Source organism: Rhizoctonia solani, chromosome 9, assembly GCF_016906535.1.
Source record: "Rhizoctonia solani chromosome 9, complete sequence".
NCBI classification, from domain to species: domain Eukaryota; kingdom Fungi; phylum Basidiomycota; class Agaricomycetes; order Cantharellales; family Ceratobasidiaceae; genus Rhizoctonia; species Rhizoctonia solani.
In genome coordinates, this window is record NC_057378.1 from 886,197 (window position 1) to 906,947 (window position 20,751).

At 49.5% G+C, this 20,751-nt stretch overlaps 3 protein-coding genes across 3 annotated transcripts; 1 reads left to right on the forward strand and 2 right to left on the reverse strand.

Moving 5' to 3' along the window:
• Positions 1–1,412: 1,412 nt before the first annotated feature.
• Positions 1,413–3,747, forward strand: RhiXN_07820 (Tyrosine kinase catalytic domain protein; the record flags this gene model as incomplete). The annotated part of the gene is made up of 13 exons (XM_043327636.1): positions 1,413–1,481; positions 1,549–1,742; positions 1,795–1,870; positions 1,926–1,991; positions 2,050–2,104; positions 2,173–2,255; positions 2,306–2,476; positions 2,535–2,582; positions 2,638–2,658; positions 2,715–2,840; positions 2,893–2,979; positions 3,094–3,303; positions 3,598–3,747. The coding sequence occupies 13 exons, from the start codon at positions 1,413–1,415 to the stop codon at positions 3,745–3,747; spliced, it is 1,356 nt and encodes a 451-aa protein (XP_043183021.1).
• A 1,785-nt stretch (positions 3,748–5,532) lies between these two features.
• On the reverse strand, positions 5,533–7,468 carry RhiXN_07821 (cAMP-independent regulatory protein pac2; the record flags this gene model as incomplete). Its single annotated transcript, XM_043327637.1, has 7 exons — positions 5,533–6,195; positions 6,274–6,301; positions 6,374–6,576; positions 6,815–6,940; positions 6,991–7,056; positions 7,113–7,143; positions 7,221–7,468. 7 exons carry the CDS (start codon positions 7,466–7,468, stop codon positions 5,533–5,535), a joined length of 1,365 nt encoding a protein of 454 aa, XP_043183022.1.
• Positions 7,469–13,735: 6,267 nt separating this feature from the next.
• On the reverse strand, positions 13,736–18,104 carry RhiXN_07822 (uncharacterized protein; the record flags this gene model as incomplete). Its single annotated transcript, XM_043327638.1, has 6 exons — positions 13,736–14,178; positions 14,229–15,166; positions 15,223–15,525; positions 15,579–17,578; positions 17,727–17,819; positions 17,943–18,104. 6 exons carry the CDS (start codon positions 18,102–18,104, stop codon positions 13,736–13,738), a joined length of 3,939 nt encoding a protein of 1,312 aa, XP_043183023.1.
• Positions 18,105–20,751: the final 2,647 nt, after the last annotated feature.

Here is a 20,751-nt window from a genome sequence, read left to right on the forward strand (position 1 = left end):
ACAAATTTGGATTTTGTGAACAATTGCTGTTTGCGTGCTGTTCTCGTGGTTGGCATTCGTGAGAACTAAAGGAACACAAGGATCAAAATTGGGCTTACGGCCGGATAGGCGCTGGGCGTTTACTCTATCGACCCACGATCCCAAAACTCGACAACCGTGGTTCTGGTAAGGCCAGCCCTCTCCCACCACAGTCAAACCTTGTTTGCTGCACTCTATGTCTGATCCCGCCAGTCCATATCATTGGATAAACTTAGATGTTAACATTCAAGCAAACGACCATACCTCTCATTTCAATCGAATTCGAGGCAGTACACTTGAGCCTATATATGCCGTACATCGAACTAACAAATACTCGTAGTTTTGTAAATATCATGTCTCAAATAGAGTGTGCCCAGCTCACTTGGATCGATGCGTGATGTTAAACGAAGGTTCGTCATACGCCAATCTTAAAATAACGCGCTGTGTCTTCTATTGGCCTTCTGGAACCAAGACACCAGGCAACTATTTTATGGGTTTCCGACAATATAAGCTACCTCATGAGGCGTGGATTACTGAGAATCCCGTATTTTGGAATATAAAGGTAATCGTTTTTTGCACATGACATTCTTGTGATCGTCCGATCGTCGGATGTGGCAGTGCCGAGCAAACTAGTAGTTTAATTACCCCATTAACTTTCTGCAAACTTCTTCTCCAAGTCAGCAACCATAGTCCGTAAGAAGCGCACGCCTCACAAGAAGGCAAAAACTTCATGATTGTCACTCGCTATTGAAGTTGATGCTCGACGAATGTCATGAGCGACAGATCTAGAACTGGGTTGTGGGTTTCGTAGTAAGGTGATTGCCATACTAGGGAGGCACAGCTTAGGCTCTTTCACCGGCATTGTATCTCCGTAATAAATTCACAAAACTAGTCATCTTGGCGCAGGGTCCAAAAGCAAGCGGCGTCGCAAGCTCGCCGGCCGTTGATCTTAGTAATTTTCGCAGATATATATGCGCCTGGCTACTCAGTCGATGATTGTTTCGTTTTCTAATTGATGAACCGCTCCTCATTACTATCCAAAAGCTATGATCCCTGAAGCCTCCCTAGCATTAATACGACATCCAGTGAGAACTCGCTCCGCTGCTTGGCTTTGTCAACCTCGGGTCAATTGTCTCATGTTTTCGCGAACAAACATCACTGCCAGCAATGTCAATGCAAAACCATATGTAACAGCAGTCAAAATACAATATAACGCCTATTCTCCGGGCTTCTCTCGGTACTCTCCATTGGCCAAGCCTGTCATACGACAAACAGCCATAGGGAGGGCTGAATATGATTCATCTAGCGTACATACGCTGGACGTATACTGCTATGGCCTTTGTTTCGGTAAAGACTCACATAACAAACTCAGCCAATCTCGATCGAATTCCACTATGCCGATATTAAATCAAGTTGAGGGGCGATTCTGGAACAGCAGACGTTCTCGGTCCCTTCCCGACCTTGTATGTACCACGGATTTAGGTCTGTATTATTAAAATATCATAAGTAATCATGACAATCCCGTTTTAGGGATGCAATAATTTGCTGAAATATATCGAACGCCCCAGTCTCCTATGGGATGCTATGGCTGATGGCTCCCAACCCACACGCTACAATTCGACTTTCATCCGTCTGGGAGAAACGCTTTCCAACGTACTACGTACTACCTATACCAACATTAGGTACCTTCAACATGCGTTGCAAAGCGTAGCGACAAAAATTCGGTAGGCGTGACCTTCATGAAGCCAATAGTCTACTTATGAATCAATATTAAAGGAGTGACGCCAAATTATATCATTCTCTAAACAGAAGTTTCTGGGAAACCAGAGCATCAAATGTTCATGAATGCTGGGTTAGTGTACTCAAAACATAGTTATACATGGGACTTATGTGTTCTATTTTGGTAGATACCCTTCGGGCCGCTGGCGGGCGAGGCAGGGGTCACCGATTCACCTATGATTAGGACTAGCATGGTAACGTTGACAATCTATCGACTGGAGCATTAAAAATAGCTGATTCCGACTCCAATAGACAATAACAGAAGTTACTTCGATACTGAGGCGCCATTGCTGCAAGCGTCTCAATCGTTGGCTTCCTATTAGCTCCTGTAGTCGCATCCCATTGCAACGGGCGGCTTTGGGGATATTTATTTAGGAAAGCTGGAAAATGGAAAGCCCGTGGCGGTCAAAGTAGCCAGATACCTCACTAACAGCATGCGTTCGAGGAAACAAATCAAAGTACGCAGAAAATTCTCCTGGTCGCGAATGTATACCGAGGGGTTGCATAGAATACAACCAAGGAGCTACATACTTGGGCTAGATGTCAACACCCGAATATACTGCCGTTGCTTGGGATAGTCGAGTTTCAAGATCAGATCGCTATGGTCTCTCCATGGATGGACAACGGAGATCTTCGTACTTATCTTTTAGGAAACCCCAAGGCTGATCGTTGCCAGCTGGTGCGTCAGTATGCAAAGTATCTACAAGTCATGCTTCTCATACACATTTATCGTATAGTGTTATGATATATGTGAAGGACTGGTTTATTTACACAATATGAATATTGTAGGCGGTTAAGAACTTTGTTTTGTTTTGTTTTCGCGGCTAACCAAATCGTTAGATTCACGGAGACCTCAAGGGAGTATGTTGAAATATCCTCGATGCGTTCGCCGAACCTGACTATCATCCCTCACATAGGGTAACGTTCTCATATCTGATAACGGAGAGGCCATGCTCAACGACTTTGGAAACTCTCTCATCGAAGACAATGCCATGAGGTTCACGGCCACTACGCGTGACACCGCTTGCTCCTCACGATGGGCGGTATGTATCATTCTCCAGCGCATTGTCCATCATCTTAACTCACTAGGGTTAGGCACCTGAAATTCTCGAAGGAGCCCCAGTCAGCTATCCAGCAGATGTTTTCGCTCTAGGCATGGTGGGTCGGAGTATTCAAGATCTGGTTCGCGATAGACTAATCTCCTATTTCATCCCCCCCTGGCTGCGCAAATGAATAGACTTTACTGGTACCCATATTTCTCGCGCAACTTTACGAGTAGTCTCATGTTTCTCTCAGGAGGCCATCACCGGTGATATACCGTACCGAGAGCTCGAAAGAGAACAGGCTGTCATGGCGGCTATCCTCTTCAAAAAGGCAATCCCAATACGACCAACTGCATATATCCCTCACAAAAGTGCACACGGAGATTTCCTTTGGGGCCTTTTTACCGGGTGTTGGGCGTACGAACCCATTAATAGACCACGCGCCGAAGAAGTGCGAGATATGGTAAGACGTTTTGTCTAAAGCATGAGGGTGGCTCTTGGTGACGACCAATTTAAAACTATAGATGCTACGAGTTACCAAAACGGGGTTGATACACCAAGTATAGTAGACTCAATGCTAAGGTTCGACCGTCTGTATACCTACTTTGGGGTTGCACACTTGGTTCCAACCAGAATTGCGTCGAACCAACACGCCTATGGAAATTGAAGATCACGAATCGTTTCATCATCGTTGACGCACTGCCTGTATTGCTAGGTCAAATTTCGTTGTGCAACAGCTACTGAATTAATGTGTTAGTTCACTCTTCGGAGTGGGGCGAGAAACTCGAGCTGTGCTGGGGATTCGACCAAACGTCCCTGGCGCAGCTTGCATTCCAATTCTGATACTTTTTATGGCTATTCGCGCCATACCCTCATGTTTTTGAAGGATGAACATGTAGACAATTAGACGCATGGTTAAACCTGAACTAGACGCAAAGCGGGGCGGGCAATGGGTTCGGGTCTATTCCGAACCAGGCTGGAAGGGGTACTTTTAACCAAATGAGCTGCTAGCTCTGTTGCTCGACATTCGGGAGGTTCCGACCGCAACGCGAATCTGAGGCACATCCTACAACTCAGTCAAGATTGAAGCGAAGCAATGCTCAGAGTACGAAAGACGATCAGATAGCATATAACCAACGCTATCGTAAATCGGCAAACAGCATCAATGAGTAAAAGGAGTGTATAAACAATTCGTTGTTTGATACCTTGGATTGTTGATCAGCATAGGATCGAGGTTGTAAAACACACCAGACGGAATGTATGAGCATTCATAATTCTATTAATACCACAGCCCATGACCCCGGCGGATAAGGACAGGGGCGTGCCCCTCGAAGGGTATGTGCAAACTTCGATAGGGGGCGATACTGAAGCGACGGTACCGCATACATCCCCGATATGTAACAGCTATAATTACAGGATCAACCGTACCTCAGGGCAATCAATAAACTTTGAATCCTACCTTTATCGACCTACTCGAGTCCGCGCAAGAACTTCATGTGATGATGATGTGAACGGTATACTAGGCGCCCACGCTGATATTTGTAAAGACTTTACGGTACAGTATCAGGCCGATTCAACTATCAAAAGGGGATGTGTCTTTACATCAATCCGAAACCATTCTATGATATTTACAACTAATACAACTCTGTGGTGCCAATACTTCTTCGGAACACTTGACCACAGCCCGTGGTTTAGCCAATTAATACCAAGTACTATATACTACAAAGAAGCGTCTCGGCTCATCTCAAGGACCCAAAAGGTTCACCCAGTCACACACAATTTAAAGGTAGATCTAAAATTGCGCTTCGGATACACGAGCCAGAAGGTCTCTACTTAGTCATTGATAAATTCTGATATTGGATAGAGTTGGTACGAGTGAGATAAGGAGTCGGCCCCAGACGGCTCGTAGGTTCACACCAAGTAACCGTAATGAACGACTATCCTATTGTCTCCAGTTCAAAATTCAAATGGCTTGGTCGATCGTCTGCGAATTCGCCCGTAGATCAAATAATTACAAGGGGGAGAGGGGGCCGTCAAACCGAACGACAGCCAACTGCTCACACACCGAGGGACGTACACGTCCGGAACTTTCACGATGTTCATAATAGGCTATCGCTATATGTTATTCCTTCATGTAATGTTATCTGTGCTGGCATGCACTATATCAGTATTCAAGTGACATGAAATGACAGAGGCACGATCCGTAAACGAGATCGGGATCGGGTCTTACCATGCGGGCCCAAGTCCATTCCCGGTCTTACCTCAGTGTCCCCCCCTCCCCCCTCTACGATCATCAATTCAATGATCCCAGGCAACATAATTGGCCCATGAGGTCTGGCATATCCACCAGCATGGGTAAAGTACTCGTTATAGCTTAGATCCTAGCCCAAACCTTCGACCACAAGGTTTTCTGACTCAGGGTTCACCTAAACTGTGGTCTTGATGGCACCAAACACATCCCGCGAACTGTAATCTAATTAAAATTCCATTTTTTTGAGACTGCGCGCATACGAGCAGAGAACATACAGTGTACAACCCTTTGCGATGAAGGGAGTCGGGAGCCGTATTTACAAACAATCATAGATAACCATAGAACAAAATAAGAAAGCGAGAGGCGAGTGAGCACAACAAGAAAAAAGGCTCTGTAAAACCGAAACAAAAAAAAAACATAGAGACAAGGAAATCAAAACGGCTATGAACCATGCACTTCAGTGCTCCAAGCACCTGTATGCGCATGTGCCGGTGCATATGCGACGTGACTATCTCGTCGACCTATCCATTCTGTGGAGCTATAGCCCGTCGCAGGGGCCGGGGTCGATGTCGCATATCCTCCGTAAGACGAGCTGGAATGGTACCCATCTTCTGCAGCGTAGTATGAGGATGTAGGAGCAGGCGGTGGCACTGGTTGGCTAGTATAGCTCCCTTCTTGTTGGTACCACTGGAAGCGTATGTTGGGACTGGGCAGGCGTGCCCGAGTAGTATCCGCTGGGCGAAGTGGGTGCATACGAGCCAGGTGCATAGTTGCTTGTGTAGCCTTGGTATTGAGGGGCGGAGGAATATGATGCGCCGACAGGAGTCGAATCCGAGGGGCTATGGTAGGACTGTCCAGCACCCTCCGGGCTAGCAGAGCCCGAGGTGCCGTACCCACGCGTGGATGATGTGTTGGTTCCGCGGCGACTTCTCGATCGCCTTGAGCTCCCCGTCGAGCTAGCCGACGAGCCTCCGCCTCCTCCATAGGGTTCGTACCGTCTGGCAACGCGGCTGGATGAGCTCGGACCAAAGTACGAGTTGGAGTTTTCGTGTGGGTAGTACCCGGGTGAAGGAGAGTAGGCAAAGTGCGAATGTGATTCGGAAGCTCCGGTGGTCAAGAGTGGCACTTGAGAAGTCGCTTGTAAATGTGTCGGTGCGGAGGCTGGTGGACGGCAGTGCGCACAGGCGAGTCAGGATCGTCTGCTTCTCCTCTGACGTGAGAGAAATCAAATAATTTCTGCCATTAGCATTGGGCCCACGGGCATCGAGCATGGGCAACTCACCGGTACCTAGGAATGCCGTCGGCATCGATCTCTACTTTGGGTGGGCAACGGAAATGGGTCTTGTCCAGGTACTCGGGGCTGATATCGAGTACACTCAGTTCGGGAAGAGACGAGGGGGTTCTAAGGCGGCCTTCCTCGACGTCGGCAACCTTGTAATACGAAATGAGATGCTGAGTGGAGCCGTTGACGGTCAGGGAGAAGGTCTAGAGAGTGAATTAATCAGTTTATGGTCGAGGCGGGTTTGAAAAGGATTATGCGCGCGGGACCGGGAGTGTGTGTTAGATTAATGGTCGTGAACAGATCCACGGACGTCATGGAAGTCTGGAGCACCTATTCGAGCGCTCTTCACACGGCTCCAGCAAATGCGGTCTCGGCAAAGGAGCAGAAATGACAACCAGACAAACGCCCCAGAGACGCCACCATCAGAAACCTCGAGCTCACCTTTTTCATCATGCCATCCGGCTTGAACTTGTAGCTGTTGGTAAGACTACCGACCAACGCCCTCTCGCGATTGCGGTCGGCCTGAGCACGACCATCCTTTGGCCTGGAGAGACTGGTAGTCGAGTCCTTTCGAGATGGGGGCGAGGTATTGGCCGGATCTGAGACGAGCAGCGGACTTTCATTAGATGCAGATTGGGCATTGGCGTTAGAGCTGTGCCCTTTTTATCCGTTTCACGGTACAGCTGGTAAAAGAGATTGTAAGAGGTGTGCTTGGTGGGATAAAATAGCTAAAACTCACCAGAAAATTGCCGAGGATGCGAGATGGAGACCTAGGTACGAAATGAGTAAGTTCTGAGGGTGGCGGTGGCTGGGGCCTTGATGGGAGCCAAGTCGCCATCAGACTCACCATAGGAGACCATCTGTCCAGCGCTTGATGCCACTCTCATCCTCATCAAAGACGAAGACGGAGCCTGAGGTAATCATGCGACGCTCGCGGTCGACTAGGCGGCGAGTAACACGGGGAATGAGGCCGCGTCGGGCAGCCTCAAGAATGAGCAGCGCATCCTCAGTAGTCTCGATGAACCATGAGCACGGCGGCTCAGTCCAGACCGGCTCTGAACGCGATGGAGGCGAGTTAGTTGACGAGGGGGACATGACAAGGTTGGGGGGCAGGTGGATCTGAGGGTGGATAGTTCGGCCTGATAAACCAAGGTTTTATGAACCCTGTCAAGTCCATAAACAATGCCCATAAACCTTGCCGCTCAGATACCGCTAATCTGGGTCCCCCGCCCCCATGCGGTTAGCACAAGTTACCCCGCTGGTTTTCATCCGAGTTTTGACTCCTCCGCCGGTAATTTGACTGCTCCGATTCCACCATCACGTGGCCCTTCCACACGCCCACCCCTCGAGCTACCACCCAATCACGGAAGTATCACTACTGTATCACTGCTGCATACATACTCCTTGCCCTCTGATCCAATCTGATGCTAGGGGTCAGACTTGGGTCGGTGCCTTCCAGCTCGCACTCCACCCGGCTCGTCAGCTATGACGGTGACCCCTGTCGATCATGGTGGCTCCACGTTAATTGATACCCAGTATGGTATTTAATACGATTGGCATTAATTGCCTGTCTATGCCATAAGTATTTGGTTTCAATCCCCTCCCAAACATCAGTATCCTTTAATTGCTACGTCGATGCCCGACACCCGACGTGAAACCATGTTTACAGACTCCGTACAATTTAATTCCCGACGCCTCGTTCCGAAATTCGATCAGGTGAACGGTCTGAAAACTTGGGATCAGGCCAAGGCCATACGCCAACTGTACCACACACACATCTCTGTATTTGCGCCAGTACCTCCCTTGGTCCTCGACTACAGATCGTACCCGTCTAGGAAACAAGCATGTCCCTTGTGCTCCATGGCAAACTCCTAAATGAAAAAATTCGAGTCGGTGTCGATCCTGTTCTATCTCGGGGGGCGCACTGCTCTGCCGTATCGGTATCTTGAACTAGTGCCGGTTTGACAGTGGCGTTGACCAGCATATACCAGAAATACTATCGCCTCGTTGGCGAACGCCCCCGTTCAAGACCATCGTGTTCCGCTTTGACTGGTTGGCCACTCCAGCAAATGGTTGCTTTGAATTGATGAAACGTCGGATCAGGCGCGGTGTTTCAACCGGCTGGTCCGACTAGCTCACTTTCCCGCCACCGGTCAACTATCGTCTACTAGTCATATAGGGCGCCACCCCCAAGAGCTATCGTTTAGGACGAGCAGCAATCCTATACTTGGCTCAAGATTACAGGCCCGTTCAGAGTTATGCTCAAGCTTTGAACCTTGCGGTAAGCCCAACAACCACGACCCAGGGTGGCCCTGATCGAAGTGGGTCCCAAATCTGGTTCCTCGGCCAGTATAAATCTCTGGTTCTGAATTAACTATTGGGTGCTCGTTCCTTATTTATTTATTTTTTACCCAAAAAATCTAGCGTCCCATATAAAAGGCACTGTGTACCATCCAATGGATTCGGCCGAGTGATAGAGAGCGCCACTGGCGCGAGAGGACATCGGACACCGAATCTCTCCCAGGGGCTTTAAATAATTACCCTTTCTTTGCGTGCCGAGTGTTCTTGTAGCCTACGCCCACTGTGTAGTTCTTTCGAGTACGAGCAGGGGCTTGTCTATCCGTATCCAGGATAAGATGGCGATAAAGAACAGAAATTTCGGAGCCCGGGAGTGAGATTATATGCCGGTGCTCGACCTACCCCATGAAGTGGCGCACGTATGTATGCGCATCGCCAAGACACATTTCTATACAAAGAAGACAGTCTTGCCTTTAGTCAGTCCTCTAGCTGACTACCACCGCGATGGGCGTGGTAACGCGATCCAAGAATCGGCATATCACGTACTGTCTACCCTTACTCTAACATAACAAAGTGTATGAAAGGACAGAAGTATAGAAATATAGAAACATGAACATCCTTGGCTATCACTATCTGAATGGATTTCATTAATTTGTTAGTCGAATTCTTCGCCCACGCGCACACCACTGGCTGAACGCGTAGCAAAACTGGCGCGGCGATAGCGGCACTACAATTAAATTATATGCCACTGTAGATCCCTCCCGAAGAATGTATGGCCGGTTCGCGCGCGCATCAACTTTTATCAAGAGTCTGATTTGTGACACGGCCGATGATGTAGCCTCGGTGCGTATGTAATGAACCAGGCGGGATTCGTGGTAGGAAACCATGGTCCGAGGCAAAGAATACATGACGGTTGGCTCCACAAGTTACAGTCACAACCAGCCGTATTAGGTTCGGGGGTTCGATTCACAGGCGGTCTGCGCCAGAACTAAAACATCAAGTAAAGTAGCATGAATAGACTGTTTCTGCCAAGGCACCACACTCCAACGTTAACAGCACGACACACTTGGACGAGAACATGTCACTCTCAGTTGGATTCGAGGGCATATCATACGATCCTAAATGGTTGAAATACGTCGACGGCGATGTCAGTAGGCATGATACCGAGGACATCTAACAATCTATCAAAGGTGATTTTCAAACAGTTTGTATGCTGGCTCAAAACGTAACAAACACCGAGACGACGGCCCATGATCCACACCGAGACGAAATCTCCTATAGGCGCGCGCGCACGCGGAACGAACTTATTCTCTCGTCGACCAAAACCAAAATCGAAAGAGTACCTTGCTCTTATCCATCCAAAGGGCAATCCGTACCGCGCGCCATCGTCTCGACGAAGGCTGATGGTCGGGTCGTTTCAGTAACCCGTCCACACGTGAGTCCCTCCAAAAATGGATTATCCATATATTTCTTCATTTCAAAAGTCGCTCTCCTGTCTCGACTGTCGCACAACAGTCTATCTAATTTCAGATTGATGTGAAGGATGGAGCGTGACAAGTATGTCAGAGATCAGAATATGTACGGATTGGCTTACGGGGCTGTATCCTTACTTGGTTTTACCTACATAGACTGACCTCTTTTTCTTCTGCGTTCAATGTCCGCTTTGAGGCGTATCCCCAATTCAGGGCTTCGGGTATTTTTGGCTGAGTAACCGGAGAGTAATGCGAAACAAAATCGTTCGAGTTCCCTGAACAGTATCATAGGCAGGTATGTAAGCAACGGGTTTTCACAAGGCCGCTCTGGGATGTCCAGACTGCTGGTCGATGACGGAACAGCGGAGCCGTGGCGCCCAAAATTTCGTTGCGACTAACGAGATTATGGCAGCAAATGCTGAAATGCTTCAAGATACGAATTTCAGTACATACGACATTTTGGCGCGTCCATGACAAACATGTCTTACGCTCGTCGATCAAGCAAAAAGCGCCGAGGCTCCAGAACAAGGATTTCCGAGTCTGGGGCACCTCGTGTATTGGAGTCGCGTTGAATTGATCGATGGCACACAATTTAGGATGTAATACAGTACCTTCCCAGTACCAACCGTCAATCAATGACTCAACAAAAGTTCCTCTCTCTTTAAGGTTTCGAGCGGGGTGTTGCTTTGTGAGTTGTGTGTAAACACAAACACATTCACGTTAAGAGTATGTGTTAGAAGTACCCGAGTCCTTTTACTTTTTAGCCTCACTCACCCCATGAAATCTCCTGTCATGCTCATCTGGCAGCTATTTCATGCGTGTAAATGCGTGCTGTGATTCAATACGCCACAGTTAACTCGCCATGTGCTTGTAATGATCACGTATTCACCCTTTACACGCCTATCTTTCACAAATCTGTATGACCGACAAATGATCTTCCCCAGTTGTTCTATTTTTTTGGCCTGAAGACTAGGGCATTTGCCCGAAGCGCCACAATGGAGCACCACAGGACGATTAATTGAGTACTCAGCCAATAGGAGAGCCGGTCCTGGTTTGGGCTCGAGCCGGGTCGCCCAGGCGCGCGGTTTGGTACGGAAAAGTCAAACAAAGTTATTGTCGTGTCACCACAGGATAAAAAAAATAAGCAACTTAAACACCGGCGGTAGTGCAGATCTCGATTCGTACAGTACAACATGAGAAAATCGAGGCTAGGCCTGGTTGAGAAGGGACAACGCCACTGCGCAATTACGTCCTTGGGAGTCGCAACCAAGAGTAGGGATTCCTAGTTGAGGAACAGACCTGTAACCGTCAAGAAAGGGAGCGCCCTACGGCCTACTACCATTACCATCCAGTACGACCAACGAATCGAGAGTTCCTCTTGTGACCTTCACCACGTTGAGCGTGATTATGGCCCGACCTCAGTTAACAGCTCCCGGCCTTGTCTCACTAAGCACATCCTCTACGAAGCGGTTCCACCATCGATTATGAATAGGAGTAGCAATGCCAGTCCGAGACAGTGCATTTAGGCTGTATGAGTGCTCCACATTCTTCGGACCGTGAGTAAGAATTGCTCCAAACATACTCAAGTACTCCGAACCGTGAAATAACCCAGAGGATCCGATAATAGGCACCTCGTAATTAGTTTTTAGCGTTGTACACTCCAGATCCAAAACGGCTTGCAGAGTACATGGCACATGTGCCAGATGAGCGATCCTAGAAAGCCGGCCGAGCCCAAACACAACCATTCCTATTGCGCCAGACAATAGGTGGGAGTTCCCGTTATCGATGTTCCACCCTTACCATCCGCGAATCTTGGAGCGTGTATGCGTTGGTGAACGCAGCCGTGTGCCGATAGGAGGTTGATCTTGTGCTACGCTAATTAGCTTGGTCTGGCATTCACCGTAGGGCTCACACTTGGGTCAGCTTCGAGGGCTACCATTGGCTTCGACAACGTGTTCCGAGACGAACGGCCACGGTCCGAGAGCAGGCATGGAACCAGAAGGTGGGTACGTCCTAGAATCAGCTAAGTTCATCGGCGCCCGATTGATTATCGGCTGGGATTGACCGGGTATACGGAAGGAACCTGCAATATGCCAGACACTTGCCAGACAGAGACGGGTCGAGTCTCAGGACCGGGTCAGTATGGCTAGTACATTTCATCCCTTCAAGACGAAGCCAACGAGGCACAGGGCAACCCTTGTAGGACATCCCACAATCCCTGAGGGGTAAGCATCCCACAACGACCCACAGCGGTTGCCCTTGCCACATGAATAGCCTTGGCGAGATTTGAATTCACGTCAATCTCACAAGATCGATCACCTTGTTATTATGAATCCATAGAGGCGTTGTTCATCTCAACGTACTATGTGGGAATTAAGCTGTGAGGAAGTGGATGGGGATAGGATTAGCTAATGGGGCGATTACCCGTGTGTCTGTTATCCAGAGCCATCGGAATATACAGACCTGGCCACCTGTACACGTCACACCCACGTAAGAACAGTGAATGATATGGTGAACGGGCCCAGCGGGTTTACAACCGCGTAGAAACTGTCATAGGCACATAGCTTCAAGCCGGCACTGAATATCACCCAGTGATGCATTATGGTACTTTGTCCCTGAACTTCGCCTCTAGACTCCAGGAGACGGATCATCTTGTAAGCAGAAGTTAGCGGAATAGGAAGCAACCAATTTCTGGACCATGGGGAGGTGACGCTACACATGCTTTGTTCTCATCAGGCCAATCAGAACTATCGATGTAATAGATATCAGAGCCGCGCAGCTAGAGCAGGAGTTCAACACTTAGCCACAGATGTTCAGAAATTGGGCGCTTGTAGGAACAGTATAGTAAGCCAAGTATATCCCATAAGAAGAGCATCCCTGGCAGTGTGGTTGCTTGTATATGCCAGACAATTAACAAGAATGTGGGGAAATCGGCCGGCCCACCCTATGCCGGAATTGTGCTGAAAAGTCATAGATATTATCAGAAATAGTCCAAGAACGAAATTGATCTGCGAATAGCGTAACACATTAAACAAGGTATTGTAGACTTTCAATCCATTTATAGTTTTATAGTTAATTTTGTGACTGTTCGGGTTCAGGCTCCAGTGAGAGGAGATTCGAATTTCGATGCTAACGATAGTTGTGGCCGACTATAAAAGAGATACATTTATGCACCCAAGAGGCCGGAGAACGTCCAGAGATCAATTGATCAGGTCTGAACTCAAAAATCATCAAAACCGTATTTTTAACGGCAACCGGGGGATTGGTCTCTGGTAAGCGCTGATAAATGGTCAAAATACTATCCCGAAGCGCAACGGTACTAGATCACAAGCTGCCCAAAGTAAAGTATAGAACAATATAAAACAAAAACAGACAGGAGACATAACTAATGAGCGACAGTTACAAAAGACAATGTAATGAACTATCTACCAAAAGCCAAAAGATAAAAGCTTGTTAAGTGCGCGGAGCCAATTCTAGTTCCGACTGTCGCCAACCAGCAGCAACCAACGGCAACAAAGCGACCGCCCGCCCATATATCACCACGCAAGTCCCCCCTATCGCAACTCGGCTACATATATTGACGAACGCATATTTAAATGCGGCCGGCTACCCAGCCGTTTTGGCTCATCCCTCGGACAGCGGCCGCAAGCTTCTCAGTCTTCGGCACAGGTGCAATATCTTCATCTTCATCATCGTATACTGACGCGAGTGTGAATGTCGACTCCCGGGAGGCAGGGCTGGTCTCGTTCAAGATCCAGCCAGGCTGCTGGCGTGTGGAAGGGCCCATGGTAGACGCCGAGTCCTGGTTCGGCTCGGGATCCATCGGGGTGACTGGCATCGCATTCATCGTGTCACCCGAAGCTGGCTCGTCCTCGTAAGCTGAGTAGCGCAGCCCTTCATAGTAACCCTGGGTAGTCTCGTCGTCGTAACCCAAATAACTTGGCTCCTTGAATTCCTGCCAAGACACAGGTCGAGTCTCTGCCTCTTGCCAGCGATCGGTAGGGGGAGGCGACTCAGCGCGGCGCGTATCGCCGCCTATCCGACCCTGCCAGCCAGTTGACTACTGCCATTCGAGGAGCGCACACCAATGAAACGCACGCGAGGCAATGTTCCGTCCATTAATTGTTTCTCGGTCCCGCCAGGGTACTTCTCGCGCTGAATGTGAGATGGCTGCTCGATCTCTGCCAGTCGGTCTCGGCTACCACTACGGGCTCTCAAGGGCCGCACAGGGAAAGGAGAAACACGACCGCGCTTTTGAGCCGCTGGAATCGATTCAGGATCTAGGAACCTAGAGGATTGCTCGTGTGGAAGAAGCTCGTCGCGTGGAGTAGGTGTCACCGACATTGATCGAGGGGGCAAGCCAAGGTGTAGGCGTTGATGCCATGGATTGGATAGTGGATGCGGTGGAGGTCGTGAATTGGATGCAGCCACAACCGAGACGTGGTGCAGCAGTAGGCCGTGGCCAGATGGGAGTGTAGCATTACGAGATGCCGGCGAGCGCACATGTTGAGCTACGCTCTGGTCAATAGACGAAGAACTCGAAACCGATGAAGCACGACTGGGAAGTTTGTTCCGTGGGAGAGGTGGAGAAGGTGTGTCACGTTGCTGAGGCCGGGTCAGAGCTGGCGAAGCTGCCCGCGCTTGTGGGCTAAATGCGCGGGTGGGTTGGGATGTAGTTGATTGAGCGGGCGCAATAGGAGTCCCAGACCTTGACTGCGAAAGGGGTGTCGCTGATCTGGCAACTGAAAAAGTGCTAGGGATCGTCGGGGGTGGACTTAATGTGGAGCGAGGTGGGGCCTGTGGTGGGTGCGGCGAGTCCGGGGTTACACTTCGAGGGATGGACAAGCCCGACGCACGCTGCCGATCAACTCGGACATCAAGGAATTGCCCAGAATGGGTCGAAGCGTCTGGGATCTGAGGATCCTGGGGAGCAGCAGAGTCAGGGATGGCATTGATACTCCCAGAACGGCCTCGTTTGAGATCCAAAGGTGCCCAGGAGGGGCTAGGCACGATGAACTCATCACTGGGGTACGAAGGAATCGCGACCGGTTCATCTATACATCGTCACCCAAGTGGGACCCTGAATATCCCAGTCCAATTTCGCTCGTCTTGCTATCCGTCCGTGCATGGTTGCCGCCGGCATCATCTAGCTTAGCCGGCATATCTGGCGCAGCAATCGGTAATGTGACTGTCTCCATCAAGTCCGCAGACATGGGTCGCTCCGATACCTCGCTAATAGTAACAGAGGGCCGCGCAGAGACAGAGGAAGTCCGTACCAAGCCGGTTGGAAGTTCACTCTCTGGCGTCCGGAATGAAGTCGGAGGGGGCGGTATATTGCGCTTCGCAGGGACAGGGGCAGCAATGGCCATGGCTGCGAAAGCTCTTTGGGGAGTTCGTTTGTAGGAATATAGAACTGGTGAGGAAGTGCTTCTGACTCTGGTCTGGGTAGGTTCATAGGTGCGGGTCGCGGTTTGGCAGATTGAGTACGGAAGGGGTCATACTCTCCGCTGGAACGAACCGTATCCGTGTCGTTCGCAATACGGACGAATGGTTTCCGACTTTCTTGACTTCCTCGGCCATAACCTTCGTCACTGTTCCGGCCAATCTCGTATGTGCTACCTCTAGCGAATGTGCTCTCCAGGCTTTCGGCACCATCGTAGTCTCCGACCCCTCTCATAGACGCAACAAAGGACTGTAACTGGTGTTGTACTTCCAGTGCTCGGGTATCATCGCGCTCTCCGTGTGTTCCAGACCCTTGGTGCTCGCTGGAGCTCCTAGAGCCGTTACCAAACGCAACAGTCGGACTGAGCGGATTGTATGGGATTGGGCTGACCGGGCTGCTTCCCGAGACATTCCTTGGAGGCGAAACCGTGGCTACAGTAGTTGCGGTACTGATTCGGGAAGGGTTGGTGACGAAGAAGCGTCTTGTAGGAGCGGGCTTCGGAGGCCTCTTTGTTGGCGGGGGTTTGGCCATCGGCCTTTGAGTCACGGCTGGGTTGTCCGGCCCGGGTGCAACGATATTCTCGTGAGTATCAGGCAAAATCGTAGGTCGCCCACCCTTCTCCCATCCTATACCAGTAAAATCACCGCTTTTGGATCGTGTCCTGGCATGCCCATTCCTGGTTCCTACTGTCCCTATTATGGTGCGGTCGGTAGCTTTCAAGGCCTCTGCAACTGCTGCGTCTGGCTCATCGACGGACCTCCTGCGAGTGACCATTGGTTTCGTCTGCACGTTCCGCGCCGCCCCAGCGATGCGAATTGGAGGGTGTCCCAAATCAGAACGCGAAGCATGGCTGAGCTCGGGCTTTGACGGGAGATTCGAAGAGGCGTGTCCGAGATCAGATTGGATGCCATGCCCAGCGTCGGAATAAGACTGGGTAGTATACACCGACGAAACATTACCCGACTCCGATCCACTGCGAGTATTCCGACTGAGCTCTGAAGCAAACATATCCGCAATCTTTAGCACTCGCTCCTCCCGCTCCTGCTCTTTGGTTAGAGGCGACGCCCTCTTCCCGTCCTGCGAATTTGCACTGTCAAGCTGTCCGGTTAGGCCTGTCCCTTTATCCAGTTCGAGTGTCAGCACCGGTGGTAGAGTAGGTACGTTGGGTACCGGTGGAGCGTCGACTGGGTTGGTCTTTGGTGTCTTCTGGCCCTTGAGAGAAAACTTGAACGAGCGCATAGTACGCAATAGCTTTCCTTCCTTGTCCTTGGGCTGGTTTGTCCCGGTTTCATTGGAATTTGCTGTGGAAGTGGACGGGGAATTGTGGGTGTGGCCGGAAGGTCCTCCAACAGGTGTATTCCGAGCACTGTCGTCATCCTCGAAGATGGAGCGGGGTTCATTTGACGTACGGGACGGCGCAAACATGGATTGGGTAACAGTGCCGGATGACGAACCAGACACAGCAGATGCAATCGAAAAACCGGATACGGACGCGTCCGAGCTCAAAGTTTCTCCCGATACGGTGCTTGGAAATGGGAGGAATGGCAGCGTGGGCGGGGCGGCTCCGGCTGATCCGATAGTATTCAGGTTCCCGCTCCCTCCGCTGGCACTCCCCTTGCGAGTAGAAGCCGTCTCTGGCTCGCTGTCTCCTCCGCGAGGTACCTTGGTCAATTTCTTCGACTTTTTCGGCTCGGGTATTTGTTTGATGTTACCCTTGTCGCCAGGTGTTGGTGCACGGCTGGCAGGTTGGGAAATTGGCGAAAGCGAAGCGATCGCGAGTGGTGTGGGGGGCCACGGATCGGAAGAATTCTGGGATGGAATCTGGAGGCGGGAGGGCAGGTTCGGAGCATTGAATAGATTGGGTGCCAGTGGTGAGAGAGAATCAGGGTATATGGGAGCTGCGGCTTGAGGATTTGGCTGTTGCTTGGGGTGAAATTGAGCATTGGGATAAGCTTGGTGACGGATGTATGGTGTACGGTAGGTCGTGGAGTGCTAAATAGATCCAAAGATAGTTAGCGCGCAATATAAGATAGAGGCGTGGTTGAATAGAATGAATAGCCTGGGTGCATGACAACTGATCCGGGAGACATTCCGGACGTGGTACACATGATGGCGACAACACAACACATGTTGGACTCACGTCGTTAGACGGGGTGGCTACTGAACTACTATGCTCTGAGCTCGAGCTGGAAAACACGAGTGAGGGTGGATTCGCATCGGAAGTAGGTCGGGTCTGAAACACGTCAAGTCAGTGACATACTCGAAAACTAAAAGATACTTGTAGGAATGAATCGTAGTCCACAACTCTTGAATGCTCCAAATATGTTAAGAGAAACGTATCTTTTGGGCAGCTTACCTCGGGTTGCTCCTCCTCTTCATCCTCCTCACTGATATTCGAGTTCTGTTCTAACCAGCGTAGTGCATTGGGATCTGAAAGCCCAATCTGATACGCTGCATCAAATACTGAAACCCGCAGTGCGTCCGCGTCCTTCCCCCTCGAGGACGGTGCGCGACGCATGGTGCCTGGCAGTAAAGAAAATAAAATATGCTTTCGAGAGCCTACGCCAGCGCCAGAAATATAAAGCCGAGGCAAGAAGAGACGAATACACTCTCCACAAACTTCTACGACTACCAGAGCAGGATGGACACGGCCAGAGAGAAGAAGTGAAGGAAATTCAAACCAAGCTTCAGTTTCCAAATATCGATCTGCCTAGCAACGCACGTGATGCACGTCATCATTTAGCCTGTGACCCTGGTAAAAGTGTAGGGAACGATAACCTTGATGTATGTTTAATATAGAGTTCTAAATGATATTAGAAGTGTTCCAGATTGTTCGGGTATGCAACCGTTGTGTAGTGGGAGTTGTAAGATGTTCCGAATGGTTCGCTTTAATAAACCATGCCTTCCGCTGGCAACTGGGTGTGCTGAGCGCGACACTACCGTAAATATGGGTTCTTGTTTGGGTACCTTTAATGGACGTTCCCGGGATACTATTCGATATGGTTGGCGTCTGCCAACCTGAACAAATCTCCACGAGGATCTTCAGCGGTTAAAACAGATAGACGGAGGTGACACTAAGCCTGTATGCGCATTTCGCCATGCGGTGTGTGATACTCCTGGGTAATAAGTACCCGAACTGTAGTTGAAAGATCCCACCCATTGCTAAATCCCTAATAATACTATAAAATTCGGCTCATCCGCGTGGGCTCACTCTCAACAGCAATGAGTTCCATGTCAGGCTTCTTCTGCTCAGTCTACAATATAGTCGGGGTCCTCTTATGCTTAGTGAAACTTGTGTAAGCGGGTTCTATTCATCAACCGGAAAATTGTGAGAAGGATCATTATACTTCTCACTAGACCCCACAGCTAGCGCTCCGGTCATTCTTACTCGGCCGCCCTGGCAGTGGCGCACACTACCCCTGATATATATTGTGGAGAAAAAGGCCCTATGCCACTATTTGTCTTGCACACAACCATCAACAGCGTGGATAACCGCACCCAGAGTATCGAGACAATTCTATTTTCTTTCTACCGTAATCTTGGTCTACACTCGAGGTCAACATGCTAACAAACCACTGCCTTTCAGTCGCTTGTCTACCACACATGAATGTCCAGAACAGCTTTCTTTCTTGCTTCGAGCCCGCAAGTGGAATAACTCAATTTTCGAGTACCCTCATTGTAAAGCACGCGCATTATGCGCGGAGCTCATTCATGGGGCCTAGATTGTGCATATCAGTAAATGCTATATCAGGGCTGTTCCGCGCTGTCCTGTGATCGAAGAACCGTGATCTTCCCTCTCACACTTTTTTCTATAATAATATGCCTGATATAAAACGAAGGCCGGAGGTATAATTCTGTCACCTCCCCTCGAGCTCCCTTCATTGAGATCTTTGCTCTTGCACGTACTTGAACTTGGTATGAGGCTGTGCCTACACATTTGTAATTGAACAAACGCTCTGGACGCGCTGGGTTACCACAATGGCTATTTTAACTGGGCATATGCTGATTCGCGGCGACTAAAGAGCCGAGCCTCGATTAATCAGTTTCTATGGTGCTGCTCAGTTTTCTCCAGAACAAGGATGGCAAGCACGATGGCAACGTAATAGCCACATATATATTACACTATATAAAAGGACTACAGAATTTGGCTCCATAATGGTTTTTTGAAATTGTGGTAAACTGTTGGGATTTTTGGACTTATAAGCTGCCTGGTCCACTGAACGTTGAGTCAATTATGTTTTGTTCTTTGCGGTGGTACATAAGCACTGGACATCCGATTGTGACTGGCGCAACTGAATACATCGATACATCGATACAACAGCCAACCAGCACAGAACCCCCATAGTTACTACAACGTTGTCTCCAAGGGATCGTTATAGGTTATTGCTAATAACGTGTATAGCATAGGGCTCGTGGGATACAGGTGATTTTCAATTCTAGCACCCGCAGACCCAGTGATCCCATCTACAAACGAAAAAAGGGCACTTGGATTAACAATCGGGCCTTTCTTTTCGGGCCTTCTATTTATATGCAAGAACAGAGGTATCAACAGTGCGCTTATGCGTAGCTTATAGTTGGATCCGGGCTGTACTACATAATTTCCGCTTTCTTGACTCCCTTAGGTCGATTAGCAAATACGCAGTGTTGCCTCTTGTCCACCACCACCCGTGGCAGCCACCTTTCATACTCACACCAAGAAATCACTCAAACTCGCTGCACTGTAGTACTCTATTATTCAAACGGTATGTCTTGTTTTACTTAAAATCTAGATGGTTCGCAGTCGTTCTATCAGAACGCCGGTGCGACATAGTTTAGCCACCATGGTCGAAGGGTACCGACTTGTAGTTAGCCCAAATCCTCACCCTACGAGGAGGCGCTTCATTGGGATTCAGAATATCGGGTTTCAAGAATTCTCGAGCTGTGTTAGCAAGGCTATCTGCTTGAACAGGGTAGCACTCTCTTCCTACTCTGACTGCTTACAGGTTTTCTCTCTCTTGGTGGCTTTGCTTAGCTGCCCCGAGTTTATGACTAAAGAGCAAGAGATTCATGGTCATCGTTTGCCTCATGCATACCCTGCATGATCCAGTTGACCTCGTTGCCGCGTAGCCTTGTGGACTACATAGCTGACCACCAAGGATTAATAGTAGCTGATACCCACGATTGGC